This window comes from Artemia sp. Qi Xiang Cuo, chromosome 18 (genome assembly GCF_049724085.1).
Source record: "Artemia sp. Qi Xiang Cuo chromosome 18, ASM4972408v1, whole genome shotgun sequence".
NCBI classification, from domain to species: domain Eukaryota; kingdom Metazoa; phylum Arthropoda; class Branchiopoda; order Anostraca; family Artemiidae; genus Artemia; species Artemia sp. Qi Xiang Cuo.
Genome location: NC_142811.1, coordinates 2,266,521 through 2,285,224, shown reverse-complemented (window position 1 = coordinate 2,285,224; position 18,704 = coordinate 2,266,521). Strand labels below are relative to the sequence as shown.

At 35.3% G+C, this 18,704-nt stretch overlaps 1 protein-coding gene across 1 annotated transcript in view; it reads left to right on the top strand.

Annotated features, from left to right (window-relative positions):
- The first annotated feature begins 6,364 nt into the window (after positions 1-6,364).
- Positions 6,365-18,704, top strand: part of LOC148941114 (synaptotagmin-15-like) — a 326,984-nt gene continuing 314,644 nt past the window's right edge. The window contains exon 1 of the mRNA XM_089104584.1: positions 6,365-6,474. Within this exon, the coding sequence (XP_088960710.1) occupies positions 6,365-6,474 (110 nt within the window). The remainder of the gene's footprint in view (positions 6,475-18,704) is intronic.

Here is an 18,704-nt window from a genome sequence, read left to right as displayed (position 1 = left end):
CAGTCACGCAGTATTTGGTAAATCCACTCTTTAGCGAATAACTGGGATTGTATCTTTTACCAGAGCTTAAAAAATCAATGATTTTAAAATTAATAGGAAATTCCACATACAGATTATTTTGCGTGCAAACTTAGTTATAGTAGTAGTAAATGTAGCAGTGATTGTAGTATTAGTAGTGGCGTGCATATATTGCCTTTCGATCAGATGATCTTCCCTTTCAAGTATTCTTTGAAAGTTTCAACCTAACACCCAAATCAATTATTGAGATACGCTGTTTTGACAGTGTAAAAGCACAAAGCGTCTTTTGATTTTGTTCAAATTTCCCCTCAATATTGTAAATGGAATACTGTGGTAGCAGTGGTGGTAGCATACTAGTAGTGGTGGTAGTTGTAGTAGTAGTGGTAGCGTGCAAATATTGCGTTTTGGTCATCTCCCTTATTATTTATTTAAAGTTCAAAATTAATACACTCAATCATTCCTGGATTACGCCCTTTTGACAATCCGTATAGAAATAATTTGTTTTGATTTAGTTCAACACTCCCCTCAGCATTCTCTTAAAGGCTCACCTGAAGGCCCTTCGTCTTTTTGGAAAATAAAGTTCAAACATTCATACCTTTCTCAATAACGTATATTATTTGTAAAAAATGAACGAATCAACTAACTTACAGTTCTTGCCCTGAGGACTCTGAGGAGGTTGACATCCCCAAAGACATAATTACCGAACCTATCAGAAATGCTGAACGAAATAGCTCTCTCAAAATTTTCATCGGATGGGTTTTGGGGAATGGTTGGCTTGGGGGAAGGGGTGGGGGCTGGTTGCCCTCTCTTCACTTTTGACTCTTAAAAAGAACATTATAAATTCTGAATTTCAATCAAATGAGCCCCATTCCAATCAAATGAGCCCCAGTTTATGCGACCACCCGTTCCACAAAAACCATATATGTCCCAGGACATTGCTTACAATCCTTATCTATGGGATTTGGGGTTTGTTTTCCACCCTGAAGACATTGTTATATGTTCTTTGGACTATTGTTAACAAAATTGACAATATTTTGCAGTTCGATCGGATCCGTTTGGAGAAAAGAGGATGTCAGGGAGGGGGCTAGTTATCCTCCATAACTTTTAACTCTTAAAAGGGAGCTAGAACTATACATTTCCAATCAAATGAGACTCTAAGAGGTTTTGTCAATCCAAAAGGTCTTGTTATGTGATCTTGGGACTTAAAAAAAAAATAAATGATTATTTCGAAATTTCTATCTGATGTATTCTGGGAAAATACGACGTGGAGGGTGGGGGGGGGACTTTGAATCTCAAAACGGGCATTAAAACTTCTGATTTGCAATCCAATGAGTTTCCCTCTAAAGTTTATACAACCACCCTTTCTATAAAAACCTTACATGCCCCAGGGGCATAAGTTACATTCTTCGCCCTGAGGACTGAAGGGGGTTGTCATCCTCAAAGACATAATTTCTGGACCTTTAAACTGCGTTGAACGAATTGGATATATAAAAATTTTTATTGGATATGTTTGGGGAAATGATGGGCATAGGGGGCCTGGTTCCCCTCCAATCACTTTTGTCCATTAAAAAGGGTACTAGAACTTTCAATTTCAAATTGAATGAACCACTTTCAAATTTTCTACAACAACTACTTCTGTACAAAGTACCCTGGTCTAAAAAAAAAGAAGGAATAAATAAATAAATAATACATTGGTCCCACATTGCTCTTTAAGGCAGCGGGATTGTACTGCCTATGATAATTGAAATGAAAGCAATATTGCGTTTCATGTTGACTATTTTACTGTTTGATATTATTTCCGCTCAAAAACGAACAGAAATAAAATCAAATAATAATGCAAGCGTAAAAGGAACATAATCCTACTGATAAACATAAAAAAAAAATGAATAGAAGTTAAAATAAATACTCAAGCCAAACTTAAAAAGAAAAGAAATTACCATAAGCAGGGCTAATGATACCGCCCCCTATGCCCTCCAAAGACAAGAGAGTCATTGGTGCTTTACTGAAGACAATTTTTACTACGAGCTATGTTATCATTTTTCATAAAATAAAAAAATACGAAAAAAAAAAACCACCATAGTAACCTAGATTACTGAACAGAACTGGTATATTGACAGTTTAACATATATTGATATTCATTGCTGAAAGTCTAAGCGATTTTGGATTTAGTAGCGCTATTAAATAAAAAAAAATACTAAAATACAAAAATACTAAAAGTAAGGAACACAAATTAAAACTTAAAACGAAGAGAAATTATTACGTATATGAGGGGATTACTTTTCCCAAACACCTCGCTCTTTATGCCAAAGTTTCTTAGTACTTTTAAAAAAAGCTTCTTATTGTTCTAATTAAACGAATGTAGTATTTCAGGAGTCGTTCTTAAAGAAAAAAAAGGGGCGTGGGAGGGGGCGTAGTTAACCTCCAATTTTTTTGTTCACTTAAAAAGCGCACTAAAACTCTTAATTTCCGTTCGAATGAGCCCTCTCGCAATATTCTAGGACCACTCGGTCTATACGATCACCCCTGGGAAACACAAGCAAAAAAAAAAAAAAAAAAAAAAAAAAAACAACAAATAAACCCGCATCCGTGATCGTTCTTCTGGTAAAAAAAAAAAAAAAAAAAAAAAAAATCTTATTTTTTCAGATAGGTGCTTGAAACCTCTACAGTAGGGTTCTCTGGTACGCTGAATCTGACGGTGTGATTTTCATTAAGATTCTATGACTATTAGGGGTGGTTTAGGGTTTTTTAGGGGTGTTTCAAAAATCTGGCAAATTTTCTCAGGCTGTTAACCTTTGATGGGTAAGATTAAACTGAATGAAATATATATATATTTGAAATCAGCATAAAACTCTAATTCTTATGATATATTAAATCAAAATTCCATTTTTTAGAGTCTCGGTTACTTTTACTGGGTTACTCGGTTACTCTACCTATTGAACGGAGTCGCTAACGAACTTACAGTTCGTTACAGCGAACTGTTTGACAAAAGGGGAACATTTAAGCTGTATGTTGTCTTAAGTAGAACCCAAATGAAGCCCTGGTCTTTAGAAGGCATAGGGGTGTTAAGGCTTTTTTGTTTGCGGTAATTTTTGTTGGTTTTACGTTTGACTTAATTATTCACCGTTATTTCTGTTCGTCTTGAGTTTCGTTTTTTTATTGGTAGTGATATATGTTTTGTTTTACGCTTGAGTTATATTTTAACTCTATTTATGCTCGTCTTTAATGTAATTTATCTCTTTACTTTTCTTTGAAAAACCTTGTTTGTGGAGAAGCTTTAAAAAATCAATTTCAGTTTATTTTTAAATGACATAGTTTTTCTAGTTGGTTATTAGAGCGAATATTTGTGAAGCTTTTTTGATTGTTCTCCTTAAAAATCAAGGCCCTAGCTTGCTATTTATATTTTGTACGCGATCTTTGGCCGCGATTTTGATCTTTGGCGATCTTTGGAAGACACATGTTTCTTTTTATCTGACGCCCTTTTCGAGGATTTTCAGGTTATTCTTCGGAATTACCATAAATTTATTTTCGAAATAAACTTAAACCATTAGGATAAATCAAAATCGTAGGTACCATTGCATTAGTTTTAAGCGGTAATCCTTCCTCACTTGAAAATTTATTTGAAAAGTATTTTTGAATTTCGGCTACTATGGTAGCTGAATTTCGAATGAATTTCGGCTGAATTTTGTTCTTTACTAACTCAAAAACTTGTTTTTAACTTTTGTTGCTATGGGCCGTGGTTTGTTCTTTACTGGGTATTAGGTATCACTGCAACTGTTATTACAGCTGTCGCTGTAACCATGATTAATTAACTATCCCACTCAACCTGCCCTGAAAGTTTCAACGTCATTATCTTAGGCGTTCCAGAGATATTATAGACAAATCCTTTTGACAATAATGGATACACCTAATGCCTTTTGGTTTAATTGAACATCCCCTTCAACAAGCCCAGAACGGTTCAAGTTAATAGTCTTAACGGTTCATGATATATCGCAGGTACGCCTTTCTGACACCTCTGGATGCACATATTTTCTTGGGATTTAGCTTAACTTCTCCTACAATGTGCGCTGTAAGTGTCAACATGATACTCTACCTATTCATAGAATATTGCAGAGACGCTATTTTGACACTCTGGATGCACATAGTATCCATTGATTTAGTTTTACTCCCCCTCAACTTTCCCTGAAAGCTTCAAATTTATATCGTTTGAAATATCAAAGTATCAAATCATCAAATGTCGAAATATTAAAGTGAAATGTCGAAGTTTGTATGATCTCTCCTTCAATACAAAGGGAACCAGGGTAAAAATAATGCCGCGTTTTCAGGCTCATCGGGTTCGAACACGGGTTGTTCTCGTCTAGTTTCAAATTTCTAGTTTTTCGTCTAGTTTCAGCGGGTTCGAAGTTTCAACCCTTTGTTTTCCTCTAGAACCCGCTTTGTGAAAACGCTTGATGCGCTAGACGACAACAACCCGTGTTCGAACCCGCTGAGCCGTGAACAACCCGTTTTCGAACACGGGTTGTTCTCGTCTAGTACATCAAACATACAGTAAATCGTGTTAAGTTTTAGCCTAGAAAACGAAGAGACTGTTAAGAAGAGTCGCAAAGGCTCCTCGCGTTTAGTGCAATTTTTGTTCAATTTTAGTTTTGAAGTTATCCTTAACTTATTAAAAAAAAAAAATTTGTCCTTTAATTTAAATTTTGCAAAGTTTTTAATTGGTCTATTGCAAACTGATTAAACACTGCAATTTGACAACTTTCTTTGACTGTCCCTTTTGGAACCAAACCCTGCTTCCTAAGCTCAACCACTTCTATAAAGTCTTCAAACTTTTCTTTTCTGCTAGATATACTGTGACTACATCTGAAGTTCTACAAACAAAGAGGAATATAGTCAGCCCTAAAAATTTTGTTTTTCTCTATTATCCCTTAATAATGCCTTTTTCAACGCAGAGACCCTCCTCTACCATACTCTACCATACAGGTTCCCTCCTCTATCATACTAAAACACTCTACCATATTCTAACTATACCATGCTAAAACACTCCACCATACTCTACTCCTCCTCTACCATACAGGTTCCCTCCTCTACCATACTAAAATACTTTACCATGCTCTACCATTCTCTACTCTTCTTCTACCATACTCTACCATACAGGTTCTTTCCTCTACCATACTAAAATTCTACTCCACTTTCACTCGCGTCTAAAAGCATTGGGCATGTTTTTTTTTTTTTTTTACAACTGATTATCAACAGATAGTCCTAAAGCTAAAGAGTTTTGTTTATGAAATATCACACATGTGACACCATAATTCCTTTAAAATTTACCCCTGCAACCTCATTAAATACGGGAATGATTTGCGTAACAAATTTGATATCCCTTTAAAAATAGTTGTCCATTTTGAGGTCTAATTATCACTGACTGAAGACTTCATGTTCAGTTTGGGGTTTAACGGATGTCTAAACGTTCATTTTAAAAAGAGTCACGTTAATATATAAAATTTTAGTACGTATTAATATTATATTCCTGGTAAATTTGAGGGGAAGCAGACACAGGCATCATACTTAAAATAACAACAGACAAGCTTCAATATACATGAAACCCCAAAACATCCATTACATGAGAATTACTCGAAATTCATTACATGAAAATCAACCCTCACTTGTAACCTTCCCAACAATGATCACTTGTGCCAGCAAGACCCCAACTTCATATCCTGGATGCAGCAGTTGCTGCAACCTAGTAAGAGGCGAGCCGCAGCCGATAGTAACCAAAATTTAAAAATGGCGTTTTGAAAAAAAATGACAAATAAGAAAAATTGCCATCTGAAATTGATTCAGAAATGGTAATTTTTTTTCCGTTAACATTAAAAACAAAAGTTTATAACGGAAAGAAAACTATGGTGATTTTGAAAAAAATTATAATCCCTTGAAATTTGTGTTTGATCGAAACGAAAACTTTATTGGAATCAGCATGGTCGAAAACCTTACACAGGATATACTCAGAGCTCCTAACCGATTGATGTAACCTTAATAACCTCTTTACCTCAACAGTGGTTTTACTGGCCTAAATGAACATAAATTAACTCTGTTTAGTATTTTTAATAATTATTTTCTTTTAATAAGTCTTTGATTTAGCTATTGTTACGCATGAGCTGTCTTTGCTGAAAAGACACGAATCATCTTAGATGCTGTTTCTGTAAGTCTTCGCCATTGCAAGTAAACGAATTATTTTCTTTTCTATCTCTAGTCTAGTCACAGACAAACTAGGTAGGATCTTGTCACATGATGGACAAATTTGACCCTCTACTTTCATTTCCGGAACATTGATTAATCTTTTCATTTTCAGGAAATGAGTACTTCAATAGAAAGTCCAGGAGGGGGTCATACGAGCCTACTGATGCGTAGACTTGCTAAGAAAACGGGAAAAGATTTTGCGGAACGACTTATTTTGCCTATGAGGTAAGTTTTTGTGTTAAATATTTATCAAAAAACTTCAAAATACCATCAGATTTAGGGGGCCGATGCACGTTTTAAAGGATGGCTTAATGATGTTAGGGATCGCTTTTTAATTTCAAAATATCCACTTATCGCGTATTCTAAACTAATTTTCTTTACTGTAAATATTTTACAGGAAGGCCTTTGGACTACTTTAAGGGATTAGCCTATTTACCAGTGGTCCCCACCACTACTCTGTGTACCGGTTTGAAACGCAGTATAGAATTTATTTTGGATCGAAAGGGATACAGAATCAGACACTACAAGAGTTACTTTGAAGTTGTTTTTCCCTTTAGGCTTAGGTTATGCAACCTTCTTTAGACTCCTTTAGAGTTTTCTTTAGATTTTAGAACAGCTGAAACAAAAGGACATATTTGTATTCTGCTTTCAGAACTATCAAACGTGATAGCGAGAGTTTTTGCCTCTATTTATACTTTTTTAGCTTAAAAAAAGCTCTTTCCAAAAAAAAAAACTTTTTCAAAGAAAAGTTAAGAGCTGTATCAAGCCTAAGACGAGCAGAATTGAACTCAAATTGAAGCGTAAAACGAACAAAATCACCATCAACAAATAAATGTAACCCGTAATGAGCTGAAATTACAATAAACAGTCCAGTCAAACTTAAAACGAACACAAACAAGCAAAGACATGATAAAGGTTAACGCCTCCGTTGCCTTTAAAGACCAGAATGTCATTTGCGCTTTGCCGAAAATATTTTTACTTCGAGCTGTGTGTTTCTATGTGTCATAAGGTCTCATAAACACTAAAAGAAAAAAATGAAATAAAATCACAATAATAACCAAGATTACTGAAAAGAACGAGTGAACTGTAGGATGATAGTTTAATATATACTGAATACTATTTTGAACAAAATGGCCATCTCATAATTTTAATCAAATATCTTTGCAAGAGATCATGCTAAAAAGGGCATGGGAGGGAGGCTGCTTGGCCTTTAATCCCTTAAAGTCTTAAGAAATGTACAAGAACTTTCGATTTCAAATCGAATGAGCCTCATCCGAAGTTTCTACAACAACTCCTTCCATGCAAAGTTTACTGAGGAAAAATAAAATGATGAATCTCCTGACGAGAATAGGCTGAATGTAAAAAGTTGGAGCTGTTCCGGCGTTATTAAATGATTTGGGGTCTTAGCTCCAATCGTAAGTTCCTTTCATCGTCCTTCCAGGGAAATCCTGTTTGTGTAGCCTTATATTAGCATCGGGGCGGGCTTTTCACGAGTTTTCCTAACCACAACCGTGACTGGTAACAGCGCTGCAGGTTTATATCGAGCAGCGGAAGCATAGCATTTGCATTGGATTCTGATTAATGGATGATTTATAGATTAATGAATTGTTCTGAACTTGGCAAGTTTCATAGGACTTTTTGGGCTGAAAAACTTCTTCCTAGCTAAGTTATCAATTATGTGTTGCCTCCCCATAGTAGCATAATATTTGTAGGCATGAATATATAATGAGTCGGAGGTATTAGGCCTGCGATTGTCTGTGCTTGATTTCAATTTTATTTTTATAGAAGAGCATCGCCAAGTATAGAAAACCATATTGTGACCATGATAGGCCCTGGATTGTAAAAAGCTTCTTTTGAACTTGAGGTCCCAGGGACTTCTTGCTGTCCGGGTCTAAGTCAGTTTAACCATTTCGTGTAAACTTGAGAAGCTGTGTTGGTCCCTATCCTGCACTGGCTCTGGGACAATTACTTTTCCTAAGGCTATAATATTTTTGATGATTTAAAGAATTTGAAAATTGCAACTTGAGTGTTACAGCGATAAAAGAAACAAGTATCGTATGAACATTTTGACTGACAAATTCAAACAGTTAGAACTGGACTTAGTAGGAATTTCAGATACCCCTATCCCAGGGGTATAAAACATGATATTAGGTGATATAGAATTTATATAATCAGGCAAAAGGATAAGGTGTATGGGCAGGGAGTAAGGCTCATGATGAATAAAGAAGCTATTGTTTACATTGGGAAGATCATAGAATGCTAGTTGCTGGTCTTATGACCAAAAAGTGCAGGTCGCCGGTCATAGTAGTATATGCCCCTTTATAACTAACTGATGGAGATAGTAGTGATTTACTTGACTTCAGGCTCTTGCTCAGCAGGATCGATAGGTTAGAGGAAACTGGCTGACAGTGCTGTCAGTTTTTTCCAAGCAGCCCTGTCCATGGCTAAGGATGGGGCATCATTTGGGTAAATTTTGCGGTTGAAAAGGCGTTGATTTTGTAACATAAGCCCATCTGGTGCGCGGCCTCCCTCGAGGATGTTTCCAGACAATCGAGGGATTGAAGTCCGATATGATCTTCGCAGGGGTAGTTGGTGGGAGGCGGAGTAAGTGGCCATACCATCTTAGAGAGCGATCTTCTGTTTGGGTGGAGAGATTCGCTAGCTTGAAGGTCCTCAGGATCTCATTATTGTGAATCTTGTCATACCATTTGAAGCCTTCAACTGGACGCAGGTGTCTAGCTTGGATGGCATCAACCTTTCTGAGCTGTGTCTGGGTTATCCGCCATGTCTCAGAAGAGTGCAGCATGATACTTGAGACTGTGGCCTTGTAGATACGGGGTTTTGTAAGACGACTAATTTGCAGTTTGTGGAAGACTGATCTCAGGAGCCGTCCGAATACAGAGTTTGCTTGGCTGATCTGGCTGAGATTTCGGTGTCAATTATGCCATTTGATGATGTATTTGATACAAGATAAGCATAATAGTAGTGAGTTAGATGAATTTTACTTACAGCTAAAGGAACAAATAGGGGTTTTAATGCCCAGGTCAGTAGAAGTAGGAGTAGATGGTATCCTCGCCTATGTAAATTTGGTGTTAGAAAAGAAAACAGTAATGGTTACAGACAGCTACAGTTTTGTAAGTGTAACAATCTAGTTATAACAAATACAGTATTTGGTCATAAAATCATGAAACAAAATGGTATTAACATGTTTGCACAACAGCTAACCTTATTGATTATGTTATTGTGAACTGAAAATAGGCAGGATCGATACAAGATACTAGCGTATATAAAAGTGCTGGAATTGATGTTAAAAGTAAAGATCACCATCTAGTAGTGTCTTGGGTTAATCTAAAGCTGAAACCTAGGAAGGGTAACTACCTTTTGGGAAGCTTTGACTTTGGTACAACCTGGGATGAGGATTGGAGAGAAACATTCCAGGAACAGTTGAATAAAAGACTGGAGAGTTTGAAATGCGACAATGTAGAAGATGGATGGAATAAGTTTAGGAAAATAGTTCCTGAAGTTGCTGATCGTGTATTAGGTACAAAAGTTAGAAACATAGTTTGGACTACTAGTAAAATGGTTAGAATTATTAGACCGATAGATCACTGGAAAATTAGAAGAATATGAAGAAACTGGAGAAAGCATTAAGATAGGCAACCAGACGGCATAATAGTAAAATGTTGCACTTAGATGTTAAAAAATTTAGATGGAATGGTCAATATGGGCTTGTCCAATATTGGAACTGGGTGACAATTAGTGATAAGGTTTGAGTTAAAGAGACGGGCAGAACATTTTGAGAATGTGTTAAACCGGGATAGAGTTACAGGAAAAGATATAGAAAGCAATGAAAAGATTTGTGACGCTTTGGATGTGAAATAAGATTTGTTTTGTGAGGAAGAATTAGTGACAGTACAAATAGATTAAAAAAAAAGCCCCAAATGCTGATAGTGTGGTAAATGAGTTTTTTTTTTTAATATAGTAGTTTTGAAGTTAGAGTTAAGCCACTGAAGATTATGAATTTAATTTGTGGAACAGGGGAAGTATGAGGTTAGTAGTTGCTTTCGTATTAAATTAAGAGTTAAGCAGGGCTGCGTCCTATCCCCATTTGCATGGATCATTTTGATAGACTTTGTCCTATGGAGTGCTGCAAAAAAAAAGAAAAAACTTGGAATGAATTGGTGAAGCAAAATTATCCTAGACTTAGATTAAGATGATAATTTAAGCAACCTAGATCAAAATATTAGCAAAATGAATGAATTTTTATAGGTTTTGGAGGTCAGGGTGCAAGAATATGTTTGATTGTTAATGTTAAGAAGACGAATTTGCTAAGACTAGGAATAAGTGAAGATGAAAAGGTGACGTTTGGTCGCGAAAAGATCGATCAAGTGGATAGCTTCACTCACCTTGGTAGTATTATTAGTAAAGATGGTTAGATGTAGCTGTTGAAGCTGGGTGCAATGAAGCTGTTAAATGTAGAATAGCGAAGGCCCAGGGTGCTTTTTCACAGTTGAAAAGAGTTTTGAAAAACAGGAAGATAAGTATGCAATCCAAGATTAGAATATCGGAAGCCACATTGCTGACATTGGTCAAGTATGGTTCTGAAAAGTTGGTACTCAGAAAGACGGAGTTGGATTTGCTAGATGTTTTCCATTGGTAATATTTAGGCCATGTACTCGGCATAAGAGAAGGCCACCTTCCTCGGGCAGCGTACGACAAGAAACCAGACGGCAGAAGAAGACGAGGTCGTCCAAAGAACACTTTACAGCAAACTTTTGATCGAGATCTGAGGACGGCTGAGACCTCGTTAATACCTGAATGGGAAGATGTCACCGCTGCAGCATTGCTTCGGGACGAGTGGAGAGGCTTCGTCGACGCCCTATGCGCCACCAATGGCTCAGAAGGAACTAAGTAAGTAAGTTTCCAGAGGAATTACCCACGGATTGTTTTGGGTACCAGATTCGACATGTAGCTATATTGGCCTCAGGCGGCTTGGTGCTGCGATGAGTTATTAGTATAAGTAGTAGTGATAGTAGACCAAAAGTATTTCTGAGTATAAAAATGGATTGAAGAACGATTTCTAATGTGACAGCGTGAGGCTTTACCGTCTCTGAATCCGAAATGCCCAGATTTTAGGTTTTATATTTTAAGTTTTGATGAATTTTGATCCATCTCGAGCTATCTCAGAATTTTCACTTGGTGGCTTGTCGGCATCTTTTAGACGAAAGTTGTAATTTTACGCCACAATTATGGTAGGTAATACTTCTTTGTTTCGGCAAAATCTTTTCTGGTCAGAAGGTCTGTAGAAAGTTCCATTTTTTCTAATATGTCTTCTTCCTATATTCTAAAAACTATGGTACGATACGATCATCCTTCGGGAAAAAACAAACAAAAAATTTATCGGTAACCGTTCTTCTAAAACAAATGCAGAATTTCACATATCCGTCAAACAGTTCGTGGTTACGAACTGTAAGTAAGGAGTGACCCGGCTCAATAATAACCAAAACTCTAAAAACGAAATTTTTATACCAGTAGATACATAAAAAGAATCGGAATTTTATGTTGATTTCAAATATATAAGTTTCATCAAATTTAGTCTTAACAATCAAAAGTTACGAGCCTGAAAAAATTGCAATATATTCGAAAAAAGGGGGAAACACCCCCTATAAGTTATAGATTCTTAATGAAAATCAACGCTGAATCTTAAAGATTCAGCTTAACAGAAAACCCTACTGTAGATGTTTCAAGGTCCTATCTGCAAAAATGTGTAATTTTGTGTTTTTTGCCAGAGGAAAGATCACGTATGCGTGTTTTTTTGTTTTTTTTCTTTCCCCATGGGTCATCATATCGATCGAGTAGTCCTGGAATATCGTGATTAGGCTCATTTGAACGGAAATTAAAAGTTCTAGTGCAATTTTTAAGTGACCAAAAACCTTAGGACAACTTGGCCCTCTCCCACGCTAATTTTTTCTAAAAGTCAACTAATCAAAATTTTGAGATAACCATTTTGTTCAGCATAGTCAAAAATCTAATAAATATGTCTTTGAAGATGACTTAGTCCCCCACAGTTCCCGGCGGAAGGGCTGCAAGAAGGGGGCACCGGATTTCCCAGCATTATTTATAAAACGATTAGATATTAAATAAAAAAAAACAATTTTTTTTAGTACTTTCAAAAGAGCTTTCTATTCTAATTAAACGGCCTTTGTGATTCAGGGATTTGTGATTCGAAAAAAGTTCGAACTTTATCGTATAGAGCAAGGTATTGGCTTGGGGGCGAACCCCCTCATATACGTAATAATTTCTATTCGTTTTAAGTTTTTAATGTTGCTCCTTACTTTCAGTTGAAAAAAACTTGTTTTTTTTGTTTAATTCATAAGGGATTGAGACCTCTACAGTAGAGTTCTCTTAAATACTGATCTCAATGGCATAATTTTCATCAAAATTTCTAGCTTGTTTTAGTTTGCTTTGTCTCTTCGTCAAGAATTAGGCACAATTTCTCAAACTTTTCATGGCTAGCTTTAAACTGAAGGAATTTTATGTGTTTGGAATTATTATGAAATCCAATCCTGTTAGTGTATATATTGCTATCAAAACCCGAGCTTTCTATGACTATTAGCACGGGTCTCTACTTTAAAATAGTGTCTATATTAACCATTTATTTCTTATGGACAAGGTGACTTTATAGAAACCCATGCGCCACTGCAGCACCACTTCCTCTGAAACTGAGAGGCTCATTATACTTTTTTCATACTTTTAAACCGATTGTTTGGTGATTGTGATTTTAAATCACAAAATGTGTTATCAATAGCCTGTTGACCCTCTTTGGGGCAAAACCGTAGTTCGGTGCTACAAAATGAAATAAAACGCCCCTTCCCTGTGGCAAAATATTTTGGTTAACCCCTAACCCCCTGTATACGGCCTTGGAGCTGTTTCTTGATTTTCTAGGACCATGGGTATGGTATGATCACTCCTGAGGAAAAATACAAACACGAAAAATAACAATAAATAAACACTCATTCGTGATCTTGCTTCTGAGAGATAAAAAAAAGGAAAAATGCTCATTTTTCTAGATAGAAGCTTGAAATATCTACAAAAGAGTTTTCAGATTCGATTCTGTGATTGTCATAAGTATCTCTAGACAGTTTGGGAAATCTTTCTCCTCTGTCCTGAAAATCAGGCTCGTCGCTTTTGATGGATAACTTTGAAATTAACAGAAGCTTAGCCATCTAGAATAAGCATAAGAAATCGATTCTTTTAACACATTATTACCATTATTACCATTATTACCAATTGTTACCAAAATTCCCTTTTAAAAGAGTTAAGGTCACCATTTGCCTGAGTCACTCCTTAATTGCGTTTCGTTACCCCCAAACGTTTGATAACAAAACAAAAACTGCTTCAATACCTCCTTCAAAGAGAAAAATAAGAACTTTGTGTTCTATGATATGATATGATTTACTAACTCTAAAAGCCCTACTGGACCATGGTTAAAACACAATACACTTCAAAAATAATAAATGAAAATATCTTTGTTATAAACAAAACAAAATAAAATATAAATCTAAAGAAAATGATCTCTATGCTCCGTGCCCAGTCCAATAAACCTTCCTAAATTCGTCTCAAAATATGTTAGTCTCTGTTTGCTCTTTCCAGGTTTACTTTCTGATGGTGCAAGTATTGAGGTGCACGTATTGGTGCAAGCTATATTTAATGGTGCAATCTTTTGTCAAGATCTTGTTTCTTTGAGTTTACTTTCTGGTTATTGTTCTAAAATTGGTGTAAGCCAATAAATTTTGACTTTCGACGCTAAACTTAATAATTGACATCTATTTAGGATAGTTATATAAACACTTTTCAAATTACGTAGGTTTTTCTTTTTTCGTTAGAGTCTCTTACCACAGGCGTGAGTCACATTTTACTCACCTTTTATTGGTAGGTGTCTCTTGATTAGCAGATACGAGGATTCTGCAGTTGTCGAAAGAGCACTATTACATCACCAAAAAAACTAAAAATTAAACGAACACAACTACATTATATAAGAAACTTAAGAATAAAAAAAATGGTAAAAGACTTTTGGGTGGTTCTATCTGCTAACCATCTTTTAACATAAAAACATTTCAATAAAGAATAAAGAAAAATTAGTTTATTATTTTTTCGCCAAAAAACAAGAAATTAGTCTTAAATAAAGTAAAAAAATTCTTCTTACAACCTACCAACCTCCCCCACCCCTACCTACCACAAAAATAATGAAAAAAATCAGTCCTGATAAAAATTTATTTCATTAAATAGCTAGTATTTCCCCAGACATTACTTCAAGGGTTTTTATAGTGTGTTTTGAATAGAGCTACAAAACAAGGCTTCTAACAACTGTCTCCCTTTTTATAATCATGGGAATAATAATTATATTATAATTATAATATATTAACTTCGTTGGTACTTTTTTACTTTCAAAAAGAAAGTTTCACTCTGCACATTCTAATCAAAAAATAGTAATTTTAACTCTTGAGTTCGATTTGTACTGAACTTTCAGTGCTTGCTGCAGTAACATTTTTTACTTAATAAGAAGGCAAAAATTTCACTTTTTGTTTCTAGCCAATCCCTCAAATTTTTCAATTTTTTAGTTTCGAGCCAATCGCACACCCAAGAACAAACAAGCCCCTTTTCTATTTTAAATCTATGCAATTGCCGATTTTCATTATTTGTCCTATGCAGTAGGGACTTTGGGGGTATGTGATCACCGGAGGTATACCATTTTAACTATCTTGTACAAAAAGCTGTCTCAAAAGTTTGATCAGATATCTTTGGGGGGTTAAGCAGAGCCAGGTAGCTAATGAAGGGGCGAGAGGGACTGAACTTCAGGGATTAAACACTAGAACTTCGAATCTATTTTGACTGAGCCCTCTCCAACGTTTTTACAGCCACCCCTTCTATAAGAAGTGTCCAGAAAATAAGACAACAAGACATTGATGGCTTTTGACTTTAATGTTCAATGCGCTACCTTTAATCTATAAATATAAAATCGAATGTATATAAGTATGTCCTTTATGCATTAGTATACTATTCATCCGATCACCAAGAAACTTTAAGTTGTTGAGTACAGTTTGTTAAGGTTCTAAGTGTAAAATATTTTTCACTGCCCTTCCCCAAGGCCCTCTTAATTTTTATCGCGTGGACTGAAATCAGAGACCCCTCAACACAAACAGGTGATAGTTCATTCTTGTCATATTATTCACATTTTCTGAATATCAAATTATGGGTTAGCTAATTATCAATTCTGTCATTTATCACGCTCCTGATATTACAAAATGTTTTGCTAATAAATTCCCTGAATTTGTTAATTAACAATTTCCAAACTTGGTATTTAATTGATTCTTCAAATACTTTTCATGTTCAAAAATACCATCGTTATTTTGCATGTAAGTAGAATGCTAATATTGAATTCTAGCAGACTATGTTCCTTCCTGTATTATTTGGGTGGATTACGTTCCTTGGCACCTTTCCAGAGCATGTACTTATGGATTTGCTTGCCTTATGTTCCTTCCTGTGCTATTTGGGTGGATTACGTTCCTTTGCACCTTTCCAGAGCAAGTACTTATAGATTTGCTCGGTTTATGTTCCTTCCTATGTTATTCTAAGGGTTTATGTCCCCTCCTATGCTATTCTAAGGGTTAATTTTCCTTCCTATGCTATTCTAAGGGTTTATGTTCCTTCTTATGCGATTTTAAGGGTTTATATTCCTTCTTATGCTATTCTAAGCGTTTATGTTCCCTCCTATGATATTCTATGTGTTTTTGTTCCTTCCCATGCTATTCTAAGGGTTTATGTTCCTTCCTATGCTATTCTAAGGGTTTATGTTTCTTCCTATGCTATTCTAAGGGTTTATGTTCCTTCCTATGCTATTCTAAGGGTTTATCTTCCTTCCTATGCTATTCTAAGGGTTTATCTTCTTTCCTATGCTATTCTAAGGGTTTATGTTCCTTCCCATGCTATTCTAAGGGTTTATGTTCCTTCCTATGCTATTCTAAGGGTTTATGTTCCTTCCTATGCTATTCTAAGGGCTTATGTTCCTTCCTATGGTATTCTAAGTGTTTATGTTCCTTCCTAAGCTATTCTAAGGGTTTATGATCCTTCCTATGCTATTCTAAGGGTTTATGTTCCTTCCTATGCTATTCTAAGGGTTTATGTTCCTTCCTATGCTATTCTAAGGGTTCATGTTCCTTCCTATGCTATTCTAAGGGTTTATGTTCCTTCCTATGGAATTCTAAGGGTTTTTATTCCTTCCTATTCTATTCTAAGGGTTTATGTTCCCTCCTATGCTATTCTAAGGGTTTATGTTCCTTCCTATGCTATTCTAAGGGTTTATATTCCTTCCTATGGTATTCCAAGGGCTTATTATACTTACTATGATATTCAAAGGGTTTTTTTTACGTCCTATGATATTATAAGTTTGACTGTTCATTCAAATGCTATTATAAGGGTTTATGTTCCTTCCTATGCTATTCTAAGGGTTTATGTTCCTTCCTATGCTATTCTAAGGGTTTATGTTCCTTCCTATGCTATTCTAAGGGTTTTTGTTCCTTCCAAAGCTATTATATGGCATTATGTTCCTTCCTATACTATTTGCTTGATCCTCTACACCTTTTCAAAGAGAGTCAGTACTCCCTAACATGGTATACACTACAGTTTCACGTGCACATTTTTAAAAGCGACTGGTTTTTCTGATTTTTTGGACAACTGCCTTAACTCGAGAGTAGTTTGTTATTAAAAAATTGGATGCTACAATCAGAATTGTTTGATTGACATTTGCAAAAGGGGATAAGTGATTCATTAATGGGACTGTAAGAACGATCTTATTTGAATAATATTGAAAAAATAAAGCTGGATAACATTTGCGATTTGGATCGTATGAAGATGGAGAAAAAGGGTTAAAGTGATTAGCAGTTAAGGTAACCCTGAAGAGCATGTTAATTCATACCTTATTTATTATAAATTTGGAACAATATCAATCTATGGAAATGGTTAACGATGATAAAATGGTCTTATGACTTGACCTAGCTTTACTTCTTCGATGTATTCTTTATAATACACAAGTGGCGCTTGAACAGTGTTGTCAATTTAAAATAGAATCTAACGTTATAGTATACTAAAAAGTTGATACTAAGAGAGATGTAGATGGCAAGAAAAGAATTTTAATAATGGATAGTTTAACTTCTTCGATGTGTTCTGTATAATACACAAGTGGCGTTTGAAAAGTGTTGTCAGTTTAAAATAGAGTCTAACGTTATACTATACTAAAAAGTTGATACTAAGAGAGATGTAGATGGCAAGAAAAGAATTCTAATAATGAAATTCAGAACAAACCTTAGACATCCTTGCAAATCAAGTAGTAAGGTGTATGTGAGTACGAACCATCAAGGATCATAAGCACCAACGACCCTAAACAGCAGAGACATCAACCCCCCAAAGGTCCCCTATCCCTAAACTTGAAGGGTGCCCCCTCCCTCCAATTTTTTGTCCCCCCCCCCTCCCCATTTTTTTATTTATTTATTTTTTAATATGATATATTTTTTTCAACTTTTTTTTACATGTCTTCAAATGAGATGAAACATACTTAGATTCATTAGTGTTTTTTCGTGGTTTACCTTGTCACAGTTACATTCTCTTGATTTTTCAAAGTTAATTTTGGATTTCTTTCATGAAAATGCAATAGTTTGAATATTTCAGTAGTGTTTGGTTGTGCTTTACCTTGTCACAGTTACATTCTCTTGATTTTTCAAAGTTCATTTTGAATTTCTTTCATTGCAATGCAAGAGTTGGATTATTTCAGTAGTGTTTTGTCGTGGTTTACCTTGTCACAGTTACAATCTCTTGATTTTTCAAAGTTCATTTTGGATTTCTTTCCTTGAAATGCAAGAGTTGGAATATTTCAGTAGTGTTTTGTCGTGGTTTACCATGTCACAGTTACATTCTCTTGATTTTCAAAGTTCATTGTGGATTTCTTTCTGAAGTCACAGTTACATTCTCTTGATTCTCAAAGTTCATTGTGGATTTCTTTCCTTGAAATGCAAGAGTTGGAATATTTCAGTAGTGTTTTGTAGTGGTTTACTTTGTCAAACCTTCATTCTTTTGATTTTTCATAGTTCATTTTTGATTTCTTTCGTTGAAATGCAAGAGTTGGAATATTTCAGTAGTGTTTTGTCGTGGTTTACCTTGTCACAGTTACATTCTCTTGATTTTTCAAAGTTCATTTTTGGATTTCTTTCGTTGAAATGCAAGAGTTGGAATATTTCAGTAGTGTTTTGTCGTGGTTTACCTTGTCACAGTTACATTCTCTTGATTTTTAAATGTTCATTTTGGATTTCTTTCCTTGAAATGACAGATTTGGAATATTTAAGTATTGTCTTGTTGTGCTTTACCTTGTCAAACTTACATTCTCATGATTTTCAAAGTTCATT